Source organism: Mizuhopecten yessoensis, unplaced genomic scaffold (genome assembly GCF_002113885.1).
Source record: "Mizuhopecten yessoensis strain PY_sf001 unplaced genomic scaffold, ASM211388v2 scaffold7901, whole genome shotgun sequence".
Taxonomy (NCBI): Eukaryota; Metazoa; Mollusca; class Bivalvia; order Pectinida; family Pectinidae; genus Mizuhopecten; species Mizuhopecten yessoensis.
Genome location: NW_018407279.1, coordinates 39850 through 61457, shown reverse-complemented (window position 1 = coordinate 61457; position 21608 = coordinate 39850). Strand labels below are relative to the sequence as shown.

At 37.5% G+C, this 21608-nt stretch overlaps 1 protein-coding gene across 1 annotated transcript in view; it reads left to right on the top strand.

The window, feature by feature from the left end:
• Positions 1-1654: 1654 nt before the first annotated feature.
• The window catches only part of LOC110454490, a gene marked incomplete at its 3' end in the record, with an annotated part of 54983 nt that continues 35029 nt past the window's right edge, over positions 1655-21608 (top strand). The window contains exons 1-2 of the mRNA XM_021503997.1: positions 1655-1877; positions 2286-2615. Coding sequence (XP_021359672.1) covers positions 1655-1877; positions 2286-2615 — 553 coding nt within the window. The remainder of the gene's footprint in view (positions 1878-2285; positions 2616-21608) is intronic.

Below are 21608 nucleotides of genomic sequence, written 5' to 3'. Positions count from 1 at the left end.
CAACGCCATCTTCAAGACATGTTTGTTGTTCACCATGCAGTTGCCTTTGACATTCTTTTAGTTTTTCATATATATAAAATCAAGAAAAGAAATGCAAACATTATTTGTAATTTTTGAGTTATTAGTTTTAAAATAAGAAAACATGTCAACGTCTTGTAATATTAACAAATGTATCCAAAGGAATTATAACCGAAAGTTAGTCTTAACATTTTGCGCTGAACACGATTCCAGAAAATTAATTCAATATTGAAAATGGCAGTTCATTTCTCTCCCGAGATATTTACTTATGCCGGAAATAAAAATCAATGCAAGTTTCCTTTTCTTGCTGAACACGACTGCAGCAAATATTATATAGCAAGTACAATAAAACAAAACCTTTATTTTCCCCAAGTTTTAACCAGATACGCCTCAAACCTTTGTATGAGACTTTTATAAAGAATCCGACTAAACCGGGACCACTCTGTCCACGTGATAGAGATGTCAGAAATCTGTCAATAATCAATTGTGTGCGCGCCCGTATTTTTTAACGACACAGTGTTCGGATATTCTCCTAGAACATTATTAACGCTGTGGTACATTTTTGTATTGACCTTGAGTTCAGACATTTTCTGTGTTTACTGACGCTGTGGTACATTTTTGTATTGACCTTGAGGTCAGACATTGTCTGTGTTTATTGACGTGTGTGGTACATTTTTGTATATACCTTGAGGTCAGACATTGTCTGCGTTTTATTGACATTGTGGTACATTTTTGTGTCGTCCTTAATTCATTAAAACCTGTTTTACTCAATCGTGCAAATGTATTACAAAGATACTGATTCTAACTGTTTTTCTCTATATGGCCCAAGTATTTGATCCAAACAATGTTTTGTATTATCACCAAAGAATAAGTTATTCAATGATCTCTGTCCAATTGAACTGTAGTTGTTCGTACCTGCGGTTACCTCCCGTTAATGTCGGTCTGGACACACATTACGTTGATCAAGTAGATTAGTCAGTTAGGACGGCAGTATCGCAATATGAAACCCTGGGTTCGACTCCCGGTCAAGTCTTGTTAGTTTTACTTACAAAACGCTGTCGATGATTATGTTTGGTTTATTCTACCTTTACCTTTTTCCAGGAGGGTTCCGCTAGTACGAAGTTCTTTTTAAAAATTATTTATCAAAGCTTCAGTCATGCCGAAAAAAACCGAGTTTCCAATAAATAGTTACATTTTTTTGTCGCTGGTACGGGCATCTTAACCTTAATTCAACACTAACAAAATATAATATATCTTGAGTTTTTTCAGCCAATCAAAAGCGACGTTACAAACGGCGATGTAATTTCTTTACGTTATGGGCTGATAACATAATTTTTGAAGCCAATGGAAATGCTTGTTACAAGCAAGATTAAATATTATTTTATTAATTTATTACAGAAACAGCGAGATTGAAAGAAAGTGACGACATGTCAATGGAACATCAGGGTTCTTGCGTCAGGAGTCGATGACCTACGATGAAGTGACGTCACCTAGTCACGGATCAATTTTCTTTTTGTTTGTTAAAACCATCGACATTATTACATTTTGTATGTGAAATGTTATGAAAATTATTTCATCTTTGTTTACGGAACGCGTTTTGTGTAAGAAACAACCAAACGGGACAAAACGAAACAAAATGGCTGACATTTCAAATCTTACGAAGTCCTCTTATTCCAGTAACACGGTAAATGATCCCATGACTTTTTTCCTCTTCCCCGCTCTCGTGATCTGTCTTATCGGTATACCAGGTACTTTAAAAACTATCCACTTCTACCGGAGGCAGAGTAAAACGTCTGCCGGAGCCACGCCCATCCTTCTCATGGTTCTTGCTGTCTACGACACGTTAGCCTTGGTTACAAGTATACCTTATATATGCCTTGCCATCAATATGCTCTTTGTTGATAGCCATGAAGGTGCGCAAATGTTCTTTTGTCATTATTATATACCGAACTATCTGGTGCGTTTTCCTAAATATTGCTCCAACTTCTTACTCATGATCATCGCCATGAGTCGGCTTTACAGCGTTCTGCGCCCCCTCACTTGGAAGAAGGTGTTCACGAGGAATTTGGCGTTGGGTTGTACAGGGGCGGTAACGATAGTTATTCCTTTCTGTCTACTTCCCCTCGCTTTCGAGTTTTCGTGTGTGGAGATAAACAACAATACTGTTGCCTATAAACAGCTATCGGATTTCGGTAAGAACCGCGGCCTGTTTAAGACTATATATATATTCAATATGATTATGTATTACTTCGTGCCTCTATTTACAGTCCTCGTCTGTAACATCGCCCTCATCATCTTCCTATTTCATCGCATGTACAACCCAATGAACACTGTACTCTTGACGTCATCACAGGCGCGTGAACTAAAAATGACAAAGCTCGGTCTGGTGCTCACGTGCATATTCGTGGTGTGCGTGTCTCCCCTTGGAATCTTTTATCCCCTACGAGGGTTGGGGAGTTCTCCGATCCCACAGCCCGTGTACCGGGCCATTATGCCAGTGGCTACTCTCCTGGAATCGATTAACTACTCGGTCAACTCTCTTGTTTACTATATCGGCAGTGCTCGTTTCCGGGCAGATTTCCAACAGATCATTTGCTGTAAAAAATCAAGGGTCAGTCCTGAGAGATAGTAATCCAGTTCTCGTGCCTTTGTGACGACACTGGCAGGATTAAAAAACTTTGAATGACTTTAACAAATCGTCTGTCAATAATATTATGGTCAGACTATAACAGACCATCTGTCTACAATCGTGGACATACTCTAACAGACAGTCGGTCTACAATCGTGGAATGACTATAACAGACCGTCTGTCTACAATTGAGGACCTACTCTAACAGACAGTCTGTTGTCTACAATCGTGGACATACTCTAACAGACCGTCTGTCTACAATCGTGGAATGACTATAACAGACCGTCGTTCTACAATCGTGGACATACTCTAACAGACAGTCTATCTACAATCGTGGACATACTATAACAGACCGTCTGTCTACAATCGTGGAATGACTCTGACAGACAGTCTGTCTACAATCGTGGAATGACTCTGACAGACCGTCTGTCTACAATCGTGGAATGACTCTAACAGACAGTCTGTCTACAATCGTGGAATGTCTCTGACAGTCTGTCTACAATCGTGGACATACTCAAGCAGACCGTCTGTCTACAATCGTTGACATACTCTAACAGACAGTCTGTCTACAATCGTGGACATACTCTAACAGACCGTCTGTCTACAATCGTGGACATACTATAACAGACAGTCTGTCTACAATCGTGGAATGACTCTAACAGACCGTCTGTCTACAATCGAGGACATACTATAACAGACAGTCTGTCTACAATCGTGGAATGACTCTAACAGACAGTCTGTCTACAATCGTGGACATACTCTAACAGACCGTCTGCCTACAATCGTGGACATACTCTAACAGACCGTCTGCCTACAATCGTGGACATACTCTAACAGACCGTCTGTCTACTATCGTGGACATACTCTAACAGACCGTCTGTCTACTATCGTGGACATACTCTAACAGACCGTCTGTCTACAATCGTGGACATACTCTAACAGACCGTCTGTCTACAATCGTGGACATATTCTAACAGACAGTCTGTCTAAAATCGTGGCCATACTCTAACAGACAGTCTGTCTACAATAATGGACGAACTATAACAGCCAGTCTGTCTACAATCGTGGACATACTCTAACAGCCAGTCTGTCTACAATCGTGTAAAGACTCTGACAGACAGTCTGTCTACAATCGTGGACAAACTCTAACAGACAGTCTGTCTACAATCGTGGACATACTCTAACAGACAGTCTGTCTACAATCGTGGACAAACTCTAACAGACAGTCTGTCTACAATCTTGGACATACTCTAACAGCCAGTCTGTCTACCATCGTGAGAGAGTCTGTCTACAATCGTGGACATACTCAAACAGACAGTCTGTGCACAATCGTGGACATACTCTACCAGCCAGTCTGTCTACAAGCGTGTAAAGACTCTAACAGACCGTCTGTCTACAATCGTGGACTTACTCTAACAGACAGTCTGTCTACACTATGTTGCCAGGGAGATATCACGATGTCACCTTGGAGAAAACACATTGTTACTTAGGAATAAACACACTGTTACCTTTGAGACAATTCATTGTTTTCAGGGAGATAACACATTGTCACCGAGGAAACAACACACTGTTACTTTTAAGACAACTCATTGCTGTTAGGGAGATAAAACAATGTTACTTAGGAAACAACACACTGTAAACTTTGAGACAATTCCTGGTTGTCAGGGAGATAATATATTGTTACTTAGGACACAACACATTGATACCTTGGATATAACACACAGTTGTTCGGGGGATAATACACTGTTACCTATGAAATAACAAACTGTTTTTGTGCATATACTATACTGATACCTAAGAAACAACAAACTGTTTTTTGTGGAGATAATATACTGATACTTAGGAAACAACACACTATTTTCGAGAGATAATGCAATGTTACCTAAGAAACAACACACTGTTTTTGGAGAGATAAATCAATGTTACCAAGGAAACAACACACTGTTTATTGGAGAGATAATTCACTATTACCTAGGAAACAACACATTGATACCTAGAACATAACGTACACTTGTCAGGGAGATAGCACACCGTTACTTGGGAAATAACACATGGTTCTCAGTTAGATAGCACACTGTTACGTGGGAAACAACACATGGTTCTCAGGGAGATAACACACTGTTCCTTGGGAAACAACACATGATTATCAGGGGGATAGCACGTTGTTACTTGGTAAACATCACATACTTGTCAGTTAGATAGCACACTGTAATTTGGGAAACAACACATGGTTCTCGGGGAGATAACACACAGTTCTCGGGGAGATAACACACAGTTCTCGGGGAGATAACATTTGACAGGAAATATTAAAGGCATAGTTAGGATCCAGCAAAACTTTTCCAGTTTTGCTCTTTCGGTCCTGCCTGCATTTGAAATAGACATGGTGGTAGTTGGGGTAAATTACTCCTAACCGCCGGGAGGTGGCGTTACAATGTAAAATTCTCAAGTATCGTAATGTTAGAGAACCTACGTCTCGAAATTCAATATCTGAATGTCGAATGATGAGCCAACTTCACACAACTTAATTTGTATACAATTGACCGGAAAACGTCCACCGGAAGTCGTCAGGAGTAATCATAATTATTTGCTACGAGGGAGTATTTATTATTCTGTTAATAATCACCTTTTATTTATATATCCATGCGTTTATGTAGATATGAATATCATTAGATATTGTTATTTATCTTGTTAAACCATCCTTTTACAACTATGAATCAAGTTATAGCAAGTTATATGAGTCACTCTTGTTGTCCCGGGCGTTAGCGCACAACATGTTTTAATGTTGAAGGAAACTGGGGAACCCGGTACAAATCAGCGTGATAGGGCAGGCGAACCCATAACTTTTTTACGTCCAATCAGGAAGTCTAACGCCGGTTGTCGTGGTGAAAGGCGCCATCCACTGTGCCATTCGACCATCCTTTCATGTATACGATTAACATATAAAGGAAATTTAACATTTTCATGTTGAATGTCATAGGTATTTCATGGATACGATAAAACACTGCCACTAAAATATATGATTTCAGGAAAATCGTTTATTTTTCTATTTGTTACATCTTAAAACTTACCGCTTGGAATGACGAAACTCATTTTACTAGTATCTGGTAAAGTTTGCTTACCTTTTGTAATTTATTGTGTAGTTAAATGTTTATTTTGTTTTATATAGCATTGTACTTAAACAATCCTTTATTTTACCGTCTTTTCTTCTGTATCTGAACAGACAATCTGCTGCATTGAATGAAGTGGATGGAAAGGATAGCTCCGATTGGTCAATACTCAAAGTGACATTTTAACCCTCTGACAAATATTACTTTTTGATACCCTTCATAGTGTGTATAAATACCATACAAAAACAGTTCAATACTTATATTTACGTTTTCTCTGCCACTTATGTTCTTTTTTAACTGATAATTTATATTTAAAATTAAAAATGCCCGCCTTATCGACAGTCTACACAATTTCGTTCAATAGTTTGTACAGCGTATTGTCGCGTGCTGATTGGCAAACAAAGTAGTACTTTAAAATTTTAACAAACACTTCAATTTTATTCCACAATTCAGTATCCATACAATTGCGTATGATATGTCTATAGGGTGATTTAAGTTTATCAATAGAACCCTGAGCTAAAAGTTAGATTTGAAATTGTTTCGATTTTCCCCGGAACAAATTTCGCGCATGGACAAATACAGTGAACACCGTAATTCCGACCTTGCCCTCCACGAGGGAGTTTGTTTTGCCCATTTTGTGAAGAATCCAGGCGTGAATGTATTTGTTGATTGTATGGGAACCTGACAACAGTCGGTAGATTCTATAACAACCTCGTTATTTGACATGTCGTCAGAAACTGAGGAACCGTGGATGCGAGACGCGTGAAACTGATAGCGTTTGAAGTGAGTGATCTTGCGACGGAACACAGGTTCGTTACAAATGTCTGAAATGTTTATGTGTGCTGTGACTCATATCAGTAGGTCTGTAACATATGTGTCAGAAGGTCTATAGAATATGTGTATTTTCGACACTTGTACCGAACCCCTGTTGATCAGTGCAGCGTAACACGATATTTCTGATAAATTGCATGAGCGTTAAAATTGTTTCCATTGCCGGCATTGGTGATTTCAACCGATGTGCATTTTGTACGATATTGCAGACCTTGGTCTTGTTTTCGTTGTAATAAAAGTGTTTTTTATTTTATTTTTTATTTTGCACATAGATTTACAATGACATTGTCAAATCTCACAATGCCCAGCGATATTTCAGCAGCCGTCATGTTTATTTATATTGGATAATGTAGTTCCGGTCAGTGTTGTATTAATACGCTAAGAATTGTGCCTCGTTAAGCATGGTAATTAAAGTCCAATCAACGACACAGATTTCAAAGAGGCTATATAGTGACAATGCCATGCAAATGTAAATATTACTCGTTCAATTTCGTTGCAGTTGTTAGAACCAAATATTAAAAAAGTATCATCACCAAAAGTCTAGAAACGCTAATTAAATTTTCGGAAATATCATTGATATAGATTAGAAATAAAATCGGGCCCAACACCGAGCCTTGAGGTACTTCAGCTTGTAATAACTGACTATTCGAAAATGATTCACCAATAAAAGCTTTTTGTTGTCGGGCCTGTAGATAATTATAAATTAAGTAAGTTCAAGATACCGACCCACTCAGGTAACAGTCTTGAACATGTGAACCCATAACAACTGGTGTCAGAAGCGGTTTTCAGAACAACTGTCGCAGACCGTCAGCGCAGGGGAATAGGTCCTCTTTGTCCGATGGCTTGCTGTTGTCTCTCCAGGGCGGAAGTCTGGTGGCACTACCTTGCAGGGGAACCGGACGCCGGACCATCAGTTCCGGATTCAGTGAATATAACTCCACAACACTGAAGATTTTGTGTCATTTTGGGGACTGTTTCAACTACAACGATCAAATATAAGTATAAAAATGATATATATTTATTTAATACGACATGCGTTGCATTATTATTTTAACAGAAGAAAAAAAAAACTATAATTGTGTAAAACAAATATTACGCTAATTTCACACCAGGAGTGCACAGAAGCTTGGCTATATCTTTCAAGGATGTTGGTATATTTGTGTAATTTCATTTTTTTGTAATCTTCAGAGTAATATAGTTTAAAATTATTTTACGTCGTTGTTGTTTTTTATTTCGCCATGAATAACCGGTGTCAACTCCAATTCATCGTCCTGTTATCTTTCCTGTTCAAAAACAGGAAAGAGGTCGACCAACAAGTAATAAATGACACATACAGGCCAATATATATCATAATACATTGTTTTTGCATTTTGCGCTTACCTTGTGAGAGAGACATCCTCTCTCTACTACAACTGACCCCGTGACCTTTATTATCTCTCGTGAGTAACAGCCCTAAACGGCAAAATAAACGACAAGAATATTTTATTTTTGCATCATAACCGCAATTTTTAAGACAATTGAATGACATGTCTATGCTATAGTTGTGCTGGCTCGAGCCATAATTATTAGACGATGAAAATTTGATTTTGTACGTTTAACTCTGTTTTATAGATTTCTAAATTACCTCATGTTAATGTCATTGTGAAAAAGTAAAAATGTCTATATAGACTGACATTATGAAGGATTATGGTGCGATGTGTACGTAGGTGTGTTGAAGTTATTTCCCTTTAGTGGATTACTGCAAATTGCCAAATGTTTTAGAGTTATTCCCCTTGAATGGTACAGCTTACTTCCACCCATGTAAGCAGATGGAAAAAACATGCTTTGTTTCAGAGAAACTTGAAGAGCTTGTGAAGTTCATAATGCCCCATACAATGTAAGTTTCGTTGGTTCTGAGTGTTCAATATGATTTTCTCTTAGATTATCTGAAGAAATAGTAGGGTTATTTAAGTGTCATGCTTAATTTCCATCGTAAATGGTAGATTTACTTCAGGCAGCAATCTAGGTCAAGTCTTCGATGACTGATTTCTACATTATGTGCAGACATTTACTCTTTCATTTTATTTGCTTCTTTAAGATATTATTTACGCTAAATCTGTTATTTTGCATAGATGTTTATAAACATCTGATTTACCTGAAGTCGGTTTGTATTTCCATTTAATAACTGTCGAATAATTCACAGACACATTATATCTGTCCTTTATGTTCGTCCAGTACGTTCGTCAAATATGTCCGTCCGACATTCCTATGTTTGCTTATGTCGTATCTATTTTTAGTAAGAACCATTTATCGAGTGTCCAACATTATGTCTCTCTTCTGTGTATCATGTATAACTGGATTTAAGAATTCCCTTTAAAGGCTTGTTTTTAATAGAAATGCCATTGTCGGATGTGTATTGTAGGAACTTAACTTTTTAACTTACTGTTGAAAGTGGTGTTCTTATAATTCTTGCCATATTTTGTGTAGGTAAACATTTACTTTAGTATTTTTACATTATGACAGTGTATTTTCCTATCAGTAACTGATTTATTGTAAATCACTAAAGAAAAGTGCAGCAATTTGAATATTTGTGATTTTTGTATTTTTCAGCTTTTACTATGTGTATTTCAACTACTGAAATAAAGATTTGGAAATTGGAAGGATCTTCCTCATGTTTCAGTACAATAGTGAATTGGATGTGAACATTATATATATGTACTTCATGTTAATACCTATTATCATTGTTGTCATGTAATTGTAAATGTATGACGGGAGAAGGCTGTGATGAGTTGTAATAAGTTGTGCCCAATCCCTTATTGGCAATAAAATGTTTAAATTCAAGTGAAATAAATTGATGGAATACATATAAATCCTCGATTACCAGAACTGCTCCATCTAATTCTAGTTACGCTGTTGTCAGTTTGACAGGAAGTCCATGAACGGTCTTCTCTGATGACGCATTTCCGTTTTCATTTGCTTTATTTAGTGTATATATGATGTATTATGTGTTTTCATGTCACAGAAGATTGATGAAGTCGATCATGTCTCGTTATTTTGTGTGTTTTGATTATAACTCTACAGAACGGGTTCCATAATCTTACGGTAAGATTGAACGGTGATTTTGCATGATTGTCTTACAAGTATGAGCGTTAACAGCGGTATTCCAAGAGAGAAAAACGTGAAAAATACTTGGGATCAAAGGTAAATGGCGGAGCGTTCGGAGTGAGAAAAATAGAAAAAATACTGAAATTTCAAGAAGTATTAAAATATTCAAAACAGCATCTTAACTGAATGGACCCGGAAAGTTGTGGAGATGGATATAATCTCAAAATATTTAATATCTACTTACAACGTTAATTGTAATCAGTGTGAAACCGAGTTATCAGTTCATAAAACATTGACAATATCACGTGAACGGTTGTCATGGTACTGACCTCGCCCTCGGCACACATAGTGATACCGCTACAGTTGGCATTGTCTGTCACACTGTGGCACTGCATACAGATAGGACCACCTACAACACAAAACAGGGTCAAGATCAGTTAAAAATAGTCCGTAATGTTGGATTTAGTGCATACAGCGGTGTTGGTAACTGTTTCATCGTTTTGTCATATTTAGATCTTTATACGGATAAATCTCTTAAGGAAAAAAATAAAAATAATTAACAACCTTTTTTCATATCATGTAGTTTTCAAAGAATATAGATAAAAAATGCAAACAGCTAACATCAATGGCACCTTTCTTGTGTCTCTAAAATTTCATATTTTTCTCTAATGATGGAGCCACTATACATACACAACACACGTTCAGATTTCAGCCCTTACATAGAAAACACACAATTAACCGGAGCATGCGCAAATAATGCACACGCTTTAAAAAGCACGTCTGCAAAAGATGAGTGGATAATTTTGGCAATTCAACTTAGACAATGGGACACATTTCAGCTAATCAGCTACTACTTTGAAGACTGTTCATTTATGTATATATTCCCTGAAATATTGAGATGAAATGACATTGATGAATGTAAACAACTTATAATCTTTAACAATGTAAAATTCTGTCGATGTTAAAAACATGGGAGATAACCGGAACGCTTTGTTAAAGTTTATCAAAACACCATTACTGAAAAAAAAAAAAAAAAAATGTATAATGAAATTTATTTTTATAAGAATGACTAATTCTAGGTTAAATTTCCTGTGTTAATTTTTCTATAACTATCCATTACCATGTATATCAAACTAAAGCAGCTGTTAGGGAATAATTGACTTAAGACAGGATGTTTGTGTAAGAGCACTTTTACAGAACTACTCAAAGTTCAGGTGGTCTACAATCGTTGTTTTTCGTACCTCTGAACGATATTTTAGCCAAATACAGAAACACAAAGAAGACAGATTAAGGTTAGCGTGTGATTAACCCATATCAAAGCGCAAATAATCGATAATAACATAATATCCATCGTTTTTAGTACGATTGCAAGATACTAGTGCAGCATATGCATTCGTCAATATTATATATGCATTGCCTTCACTGAAGGGAAACACAATCCTTTGTTTTCTCCGAGGTTAATTTGTTTGTTTGTTTGTGGCTTACGTCCTATTAACAGCTATGGTCATTTAAAGACTTGCCAGGTTTTGGTGGTGGAGGATGGCCGGAGTTCCCGGAAAAAACCCACCGACCTACGGCCAGTACCTGGCGACTGCCAAACGTAGGTCTCGAACCCGCAATCCAATGGTGGGGGCTAGGTTAATCATGTTCAATCGTGGAGGAATTAAGAATGGCGATTCCCTAACTAATAGCACAATGGTAGAGATGATCAGTTCGACAAGCCCTACTGTTGTCTGCTTCCGTCATTCGGAACTACATATACAGGTTGTGGTGGCTATTTTCCTAGAGAGTCTCCGAATAACGGAAATATGATCGATGAAACCTGAGGGTGAAAATTTCTGCCATCAGTAATCCTACATCATAGCAATATCTCAAAACAGGCAACAAGACCATACAGGGCCACACGGTAGTCTTAACAGCCCGACAACACATTCACAATAGTCTTAACAGTCCGACAATACAATAAGGTACGCGTGTAATACAGGGCAACACGGTAATCTTAACAGCCCGACAGCACCATAAGGTAATACAGGGCTACACATTAGACTTAACAGCCGGACAACACAATAAGGCTATACAGTGCCACACGGTAGTCTTAACAGTCCGACAACACAATAAGGTCATACAGGGTCACACGGTAGTCTTAACAGTCCGACAATACAATAAGGTCATACAGGGTCACACGTTAGTCTTAACAGTCCGACAACACAATAAGGTCGTACAGGGTCACACGGTAGTCTTAACGGTCACACGATAAAATAAGGTCATACAGGGCCACACGTTAGTCTTAACAGTCCGACAATACAATAAGATCATACATGTCCACACGGTAGTCTTAACAATCCGACCATAAAATAAAGTCACACAGGGCCACAAATAAGTCCTAACTTGGTAGAACATAGCACAGGTATATAATAGACCATTACACACGGTATAGTACCGCGGTATATAATAGACCATTACACAGGGTATGTACCGCGGTATATAATAGACCATTACACGGGGCATGTGACGCGGTAAATAATAGACCATTACACACGGTATGTACTTGCGGTTTATAATAGGTCATTACACACGGTATTTATCGCGGTATATAATTGACCATTACACACGGTATGTACCGCGGTATATAATAGTCCATTACACAGGGTATGTAACGCGGTATATAATAGACCATTACACACGGTATAGTAGCGCGGTATATAATAGACCATTACACAGGGCATGTAACGCGGTATATAATAGACCATTGCACAGGGCATGTAACGCGGTATATAATAGACCATTTAACAGGATATGTAACGCGGTATATAATAGACCATTACACAGGGTATGTAACGCGGGATATAATAGACCATTACACACGGTCTAGTAGCGCGGTATATAATAGACCATTACACGGGGTATGTGACGCGGTAAATAATAGACCATTACACACGGTATGTACTGCGGTATATAATAGACCATTACACACGGTATGTACCACGGTATATAATAGACCATTACACAGGGCATGTAACGCGGTATATAATAGAACATTACACAGGGCATGTACCGCGGTATATAATAGACCATTGCACAGGATATGCTACTCGGTGTATAATATACCATTACATAGGATATGTTACGCGGTATATAATAGACCATTACACAAGGTATGTACCTCGGTATATAATAGACCATTACACAGGGTATGTAACGCGGTATAAAATAGATCATTACACAGGGTATGTACCGCGGTATATAATAGAACCATTACACGGGGTATGTGACGCGGTAAATAAGACCATTACACAGGGTATGTAACACGGTATATAATATACCATTACACACAGATGCACCGGGTTTATATGAGACAATTACACACGGCATGTAACGCGGTATATAATAGACCATTACACAGGGTATGTAACACGGTATATAATATACCATTACACACAGATGCACCGGGTTTATATGAGACAATTACACAGGGCATGTAACGCGGTATATAATAGACCATTACACAGGGCACGACACGCTATATAATAGACCATTACACACTGGTTGTACCGCGGTATATATTAGACCATTACACACGGAATGTACCGCGGTATATAATAGACCATTACGCAGGGCATGTAACGCGGTATTTACTAGACCATTACACACGGTATGTACCGCGGTATATAATAGACAATTACACACGATATGTACCGCGGTATATAATAGACAATTACCCGGGGCATGTACTGCGGTATATAATAGACCATTTTGCAGGGTAAGTAATGCGGTATATAATAGACCATTACACAGGGTATGTAACGCGGTATATAATAGACCATTACACACGGTATGTACCGCGGTATATAATAGACAATTACACACGGTATGAACCGCGGTATATAATAAACCATTACACAGGTATGCAACGCGGTATATAATAGATCATTACACACAGATGCACCGCGGTTTATATTAGACCATTATACAGGGCATGTAACGCGGTATATAATAGACCATTACACAGGGCATGTAACGCGGTATATAGTAGACCAATACACAGGGCATGTAACACGGTATATAATAGACCATTACACACGGTATGTAACGCGGTATATAATTGACCATTACACAGGGCATGTAACGCGGTATATAATAGACCATTACACAGGGTATGTAAAGCGGTATATAATAGACCATTACACAGGTATGTAACGCGGTATATAATAGATCATTACACACAGATGCACCGGGTTTATATTAGACAATTACACAGGGCATGTAACGCGGTATATAATTGACCATTACACAGGGTATGTAACGCGGTATATAATAGATCATTACACACAGATGCACCGGGTTTATATTAGACAATTACACAGGGCATGTAACGCGGTATATAATTGACCATTACACAGGGTATGTAACGCGGTATATAATAGATCATTACACACAGATGCACCGGGTTTATATTAGACAATTACACAGGGCATGTAACGCGGTATATAATTGACCATTACACAGGGTATGTAACGCGGTATATAATATACCATTACACACAGATGCACCGGGTTTATATTAGACAATTACACAGGGCATGTACCGCGGTATATAATAGACCATTACACAGGCATGTAACGCGGTATATAATAGACCATTACACAGGGCACGACACGGTATATAATAGACCATTACACACTGGTTGTACCGCGGTATATATTAGACCATTACACACGGTATGTACCGCGGTATATAATAGACCATTACACACGGTATGTACCGCGGTATATAATAGACCATTACGCAGGGCATGTAACGCGGTATATACTAGACCATTACACACGGTATGTACCGCGGTATATAATAGACCATTACACACGGTATGTACCGCGGTATATAATAGACCATTACCCGGGGCATGTACTGCGGTATTTAATAGACCATTGCACAGGGTATGTAACGCGGTATATAATAGACCATTACACAGGGTATGTAACGCGGTATATAATAGACCATTACACACGGTATGTACCACGGTATATAATAGACAATTACACACGGTATGAACCGCGGTATATAATAAACCATTACACAGGTATGTACCGCGGTATATAATAGATCATTACACACAGATGCACCGCGGTATATATTAGACCATTATACAGGGCATGTAACGCGGTATATAATAGACCATTACACAGGGCATGTAACGCGGTATATAGTAGACCAATACACAGGACATGTAACACGGTATATAATAGACCATTACACACGGAATGTAACGCGGTATATAATTGACCATTACACAGGGCATGTAACGCGGTATATAATAGACTATCTCACAGGGCATGTAACGCGGTATATAATAGACCATTACGCAGGGCATGTAACGCGGTATATACTAGACCATTACACACGGTATGTGCCGCGGTATATAATAGACCATTACACACGATATGTACCGCGGTATATAATAGACCATTACCCGGGGCATGTACTGCGGTATATAATAGACCATTACACAGGGTATGTAAAGCGGTATATAATAGATCATTACACAGGTATGTAACACGGTATATAATAGACCATTACACAGGGTATGTAACGCGGTTTATAATAGACCATTACACAGGGTATGTAACGCGGTATATAATAGACCATTACACAGGGCATTTAACTCGGTATATAATAGACCATTACACAGGTATGTAACGCAGTATATAATAGACCATTACACAGGGCATTTAACTCGGTATATAATAGACCATTACACAGGGTATGTACACGGTATATAATAGACCATTATACAGGGTATGTACCGCGGTATATAATAGACCATTACACACGGTATGTACTGCGGTATATAATAGACCATTGCACACGGTTTGTACCGCGGTATATAATAGACCATTACACAAGGTAATACACATTATTTACATGGTCGTATTGTCACAAATAGAAAACATAAGAAGAGCAGCTCTGTTTACACGCCAATAAAATGAGTCAAAACTTGACCTAGCCGGTGACGTAACAATTGGCGTAGGAATACAAATACACAAGTCAAAGGTTCTCAAGGTCCATTAATGTTTACAAACAAAAAACACCGGATGGTATCATCGTCCAACTTGTTACATTTTAATAGGGCATTACAAAAGCAAACTTGATATTACTATAAACTTGACATGTTATTGATAATTGACATCACACCTAAGTTGTAACAAAAAAATAATCGCGCAGAGTTTTACATTTGTATTGTGTCATTTTCTACTTTTATAATTACAATTATCAAATGACAAAGTGTTACGACGAAAGAAGTCATTATATCGTATATTAAAACATATCTTTTTTTAAATCTTTATTAATTTTTAATTTTTATTTTGATGCCTTAAATTGCCATTGTGTACTCAAATTTTCCTTTAATGTCGTTTGCTCGTGAATGCTGTATCTTAAACAGACTACGAACTGCGGCCTTTGACGTTTTGTAGAGACGAACCCTGGGAAATATCACGTCTACCGAACACAGCTGTTCACCAAATAATGGGAACCAAAGATCACAGAGAATGACAAATGGTCAGTGCTCACCTAAAGCGATTCTGGTGAATTCACTCAGACGAATGGAACACAATATCATAATTATCTTCAGTGGATTACAAACCTGTCTAGGATCTGTACTAAACCGCATTGGTTTATATACAGCGAGAGACCAGATATGTATGGTCAATAACGGGTCTACAGCGAGGCAATTGAATATTACAGAAGCATTGTCTAACAATGGGAATAGCTTTGATACGTGTAGAGGTATTAGACAGGTGATATGAGTTAACATTACCTGCTTGAGTTTATATTTATATCGCCATCGGCACGGGGGCTCGATCTGAGCCACAATAAAATTTACAAAAAACAGACGTAACGAGGAGTTCCGTGTCTAATAGTGGCAGGCCACGTGATCGTGTGATATTATTAATACAGAAAGTTACAGACGCAGCCAAATATAAACTTTTTCATAACAAATCTGAAATGACTTTGAAAAAATAAATGCAAATTAATTTGTATCACCAGAATATTTAAAGGTAAAACCATATCGCGATCTTAGCTAATCAAGATATTTATGTCAGTCTGGATTTCCTTTGCAAATTTCATCTATTCGCAGGCGTCAAAGCGAAAAAACGAAATGTCATATATAAACCACCATATTTTTGTGATTTGAGGTCACATATATGCTGGAAAAGTATAAAACTGTACCAATATGGTGAGCGTCACGCGAGTTTCTAGATGGTTTATCAAACATAACAAACTCGACACTAATTTGATGGTTTACGTCCTATTAACGGCTATGGACATTTTAGGACAAGCCAGCACACACGTAGGCATAGATATTAGCCAGGTTACATAGGGCTAGTAGTTAGCGCCTGATAAGGCAGCTCCTGCGAATTACTCAAATTGTATTGATTAACGTTATGCTAATTGTATTGATTGTATTTGACCCGGATGTTAACGCGTAGGTCGTTCTAGTGTTGGAGGAAACCAGAGTCCCCGGGGAAAACCCACGTGGTCGGGCAGGTGACCCCATACCTTTTCGCGTCCGATCGGGGAATCGAACCCCGGCCGCCTTGGTGAAAGGCAAGTGCGCTTTCCACTGTACTACCCGACAACCCATTTTATCTTTTTTTCTTAAATTTCCCTTTACAGACGGATTAATATGTACAATATGAATACGCATACGCCTGATATGTATAAACAACGGAGATAAACTGTCCTGTCCACGCAAACCTTATTGGACTGGACTGACGACTGAGGTAGCTAGATCGGGTCTCTGGTAAACAACAACAACAACAACAGAAAACGTCATGTGGCGACAACGAAATCACAAACCTACACATCTATGGTCTAAATGTGTGATATCATTAACATGGGTGTCTTGGTTACTCGGAAAAATACATTAAAATGTTTAAAAACATTTGACTCAGCCCTTTTTGTTCCCATGACGACCAAATGTAGCCGCAAAGTACCATGGGAACAACGTTTCATTACTAAAATTAATTGTTTTGTTTTGATAAAAATCCTAGTTTAGGTAGATCGTCCCTAGTTTGACATGACGTCCATGTTTCCATAGTTACAACTCGTCCGATCGCTGAGTACATGAAGCTGTGTTGAAAATAACATGTCATTATCGTAGATTAAGATATCAATAATAACACCTGCTATGTCCACTAGCGCTTTCCACTGGCATCCCAATTCGTACAACATTAATGGTGTCTACATGATATTACAGATAGTGCAATGTTCTTAGTTCTAATATTTAGCAAATAATTGGAATCCTATTAATCTGTTTCCTCGCCTCGTCATATCCTTGTTTTTGCATGGCCCCAGTAACTGAAGCGCAAAAGGAAATAATATGTAAACACCTTTTTTGCAGCTATTATGATCCTTTAACAGGAGCTTGGAACACTGCATCATTGTTGTGTCCCAAAATCTCGTACTGTGACCTATGGACACCGGTGCTTTGGGAGAGTTTCGACCACAGTGTGGAATAGCTTACCATCTGCTATTAGAAAGTCAAATACCCTGGTCAAATTCAAGAGGGACATCAAAACTCACCTCTTCACGTCTGCATTTTAGGCTCTTAACAAAGACGTCATGTAAATATCACCCTTTATTTATTCATTTATGTGCACATTGCGATGATTATCTGCTTGCTTCAAGTGTATAAGTGATTGTAAGCCTTTGTTTTTGTTTCACAATTATAACTAATACTTTTATCCCTATGTTGTAAAGCGCTTTAGAGTCATTTTACAAATTGAACAGGGCGCTTTACACATTTAGTATATTATATGCATTCAATACCAATATGCTATCGAATCACGTGGTATTGTTAAGATATCTTACATGTCAGTTTCAAAGTCATCGGGCAATCAAAATCGTTCACTACGAAACCATTTAGTTGATATGGTCAAAACTATCCAAAAGAGCGAGGTTCATAAATTTAATTTTAAAATTGTTCTATTTGAAGTCATCTTTTTGTGACTCAAACTGCTTATTATCGAAATACTTCCATTAAACTTACTCTTTATTATCAAGTTGATATTACGAATTGTTTCATATTCAGTGACTGGAAATTAGATATGACAGTTCTATGGTAAATGTCTGCAATATTTTACCTTATCGGTTATCACAATTCTCTGCTTCAATCAATCCTTTGTGACATTTGAGATAAGAGTCACGTGCGTAGCTTGACATCAATGTGTTTAAGAAAGTTAAAATGTCGTTGTTTCATTTCGATTGACTTTTGTCGTCTTCTCGACGAGATGACGACAATTAAGATACACATATAATGTCGTTATTTCGCCGCAAAATAACGAAACAACGACATTCTATAATTTAACGAAATGGCACAAGTGGAAGCAACTCTGTTTACGCACGCATGTGTTACTATGAGAGATTCGCTCGGGCGCTGACTAGCGCAGTCAGCGCCCGAGAGCTACGCTTTTATAACACAAAATACAGAAAAAAACGTAATTTTTGTGAAAGGTCGCCATGCTGCGCAATCTAAACCGGAAAAAATGATGGAACGTGTGAACAACGTCATTCGGTAGAGCGCTCGTGGCGAATACAAATAGAGGAGAAGTGTCAAGAAAAACCGAAGTTTTAACTCGTAATTGATACAACTAGACTGAAATAATATGCCTCAGGCATGGCCTGGAGAGAGCGGAGCTCGTACATTTGTTCCAATAGTATAGTATAATGTTTGAATCATAACATTACCCATTTTAATACAAACAAAATGGACCTGTTATGTTTTTTTCATAATATACTTAAACCTGTTGCTGGGCAAACTTATTCATTCTTTTACTTATGTCGTGCTCTGTTTTAGAATGATACATATTCACGCTACATTAATATGACGCATCACATGTTAGTTTGAGGTTGTCTGGTTTGTACTACAGTACTACTAGACCAAATTGATAGTTATAGTATCATCATTTGGTTCTTGTTTTATCCAAGAATACCAGTATATACCCCTCCCTCTACTCATGTATGTTCATGATAATAAGTATTATTATTTTTATCCAAAAGAAACAAATGCCATTTGAAAAAAAATCATAGAATAAACATGATAATGTGAGTTGTAGGCTGAATGTTTAAACGAATGGTTTGAGCTGATATGCCAATCCATGAAGGATGTATCTGTTTTTAATTTAAATATATTTAGCATGTTAGACACCGCAGGTAAGAGACTGTCACGTCTCCTACCACTATAAGAATAAAATGAAGATTTTAGATTTTTCTTTTTAATAATTTAGATAATTGGTTTTATATATATTCTATGCATTTTCGCTACTTAAGTTATTTTCTCATCAAATTTTTTCCGTTTTCAAAAACGCCGACTTAGGGAAATACGGTCAATTTTCCGCCATAGCTCTTTGAGGGTCAAAGATTGTGTGTTGTGACGTTGTGTTCAGTGATGATTGTGTTGATGGCATTGATGTCAGTTTCATGGTCAACTTGTTCTGGAGTCAAAGTTGGTGTTAAATGTGGTTGAATAAAAATAATTGCCATCACCAGGTACATCATATGCGGAATAGTTTTGATTTTGATTAGAAATGGTTGCTGACGGTCGCATATTATGCAATCTGTTAACAAAAATTAAAGTTGTGAAAATATAATGTTTCTAATTCTCTTCTTTACTGATATTCATAAAGCAGAGCAAACTAATGAGTTCGCTTCAATGTCTAATAAAATTGCTGTAATGATTTTCAAAGATGAATGGAAGTACAAATTCAAGCGTTTAAAGTTTATATTTATCTAAGTAACAACATGGATATTTTACTGTACAAAACTGTACAGATAATGTTTATTTTTAAGTGATTGCTAATTTGGATGCATAAGATGAAACTAGATTCAATCTATTGTCCAAACAGATCTAGCATTTAAATTCCATAGTTTTAGTTGTAAAATATAAAGGTAATATCACAAATTTGGATCAAATATCAACAGAAACGATCCCCAAATGGAAGAATTTAGAAAAACTTAATATAAACTTGACGTTCTACAATAAATGCAGAAATAAACAAGAGTAGTGATACTGAAAAATCCGCAATTTGACCCTTTGGAACATCTTAGTGTTTCCTTGGAAAGCTGTCGATGACAATTCTGCTTCACTGGAGCAGACGACCCGTGATCTTTGACCTCGTCAATGATCTGACCTTTTCGAATTCATATCCAATGAGAACCAAGCCACCTCGTCATTGACCCAGCTTCGTACATACTCGGGTATTTCCGTCCTTGTAGGAATGACCCTCGTGTGTTTCGATCGATTATCAATATTAAGATGGAAAATGGGTATGTTTAGAAAGTTGTCAGCATCAAATTATCTATTTCTTTCCAAAATTTAAGCTAGTTTAATCGACGGTATTACAGTTTGTCATCTAATCACATTCTTACGCACTCTTCGACGCTATGTGCATATGACATTAATGTAAGCTTTTCAATGACCATGACAATCATTTCTTTTTTAGATACAAAAGGAAAGAAATCATGGAAATAAACAAGCCCAGTGTATTGAATAAGGTCAATATTTTTTTAAAAAATTCGTTGGTTCGAATACATAATTTTCCTTCTACGTTACATGTCGCTTTATTATTCGATTAGGCATATTTACGGGCTCCATGAACCGGAAGAGGTCACCGGAAGTACGAAAAGTTTATAGACTGTAGCTGTACGATTCAGTGATGGAATCAGTTTGGTTGGATCAGATCTATTTACACGCACATGTTACCGGTAAAGAGCTCCGCTCGGGTGCCTACGACACCCGAGAGCTTCGCTCTTATAAACAAAGCGAAATATTTTCATAGAGGACCTTGCGAAATTATTAGGTGAATAAGACAAGGTATTCCGGAAGCAGACACTTTTTTTGTTCCATCCACGATACAAACTCGACATGAAGGTATAAAATCTAT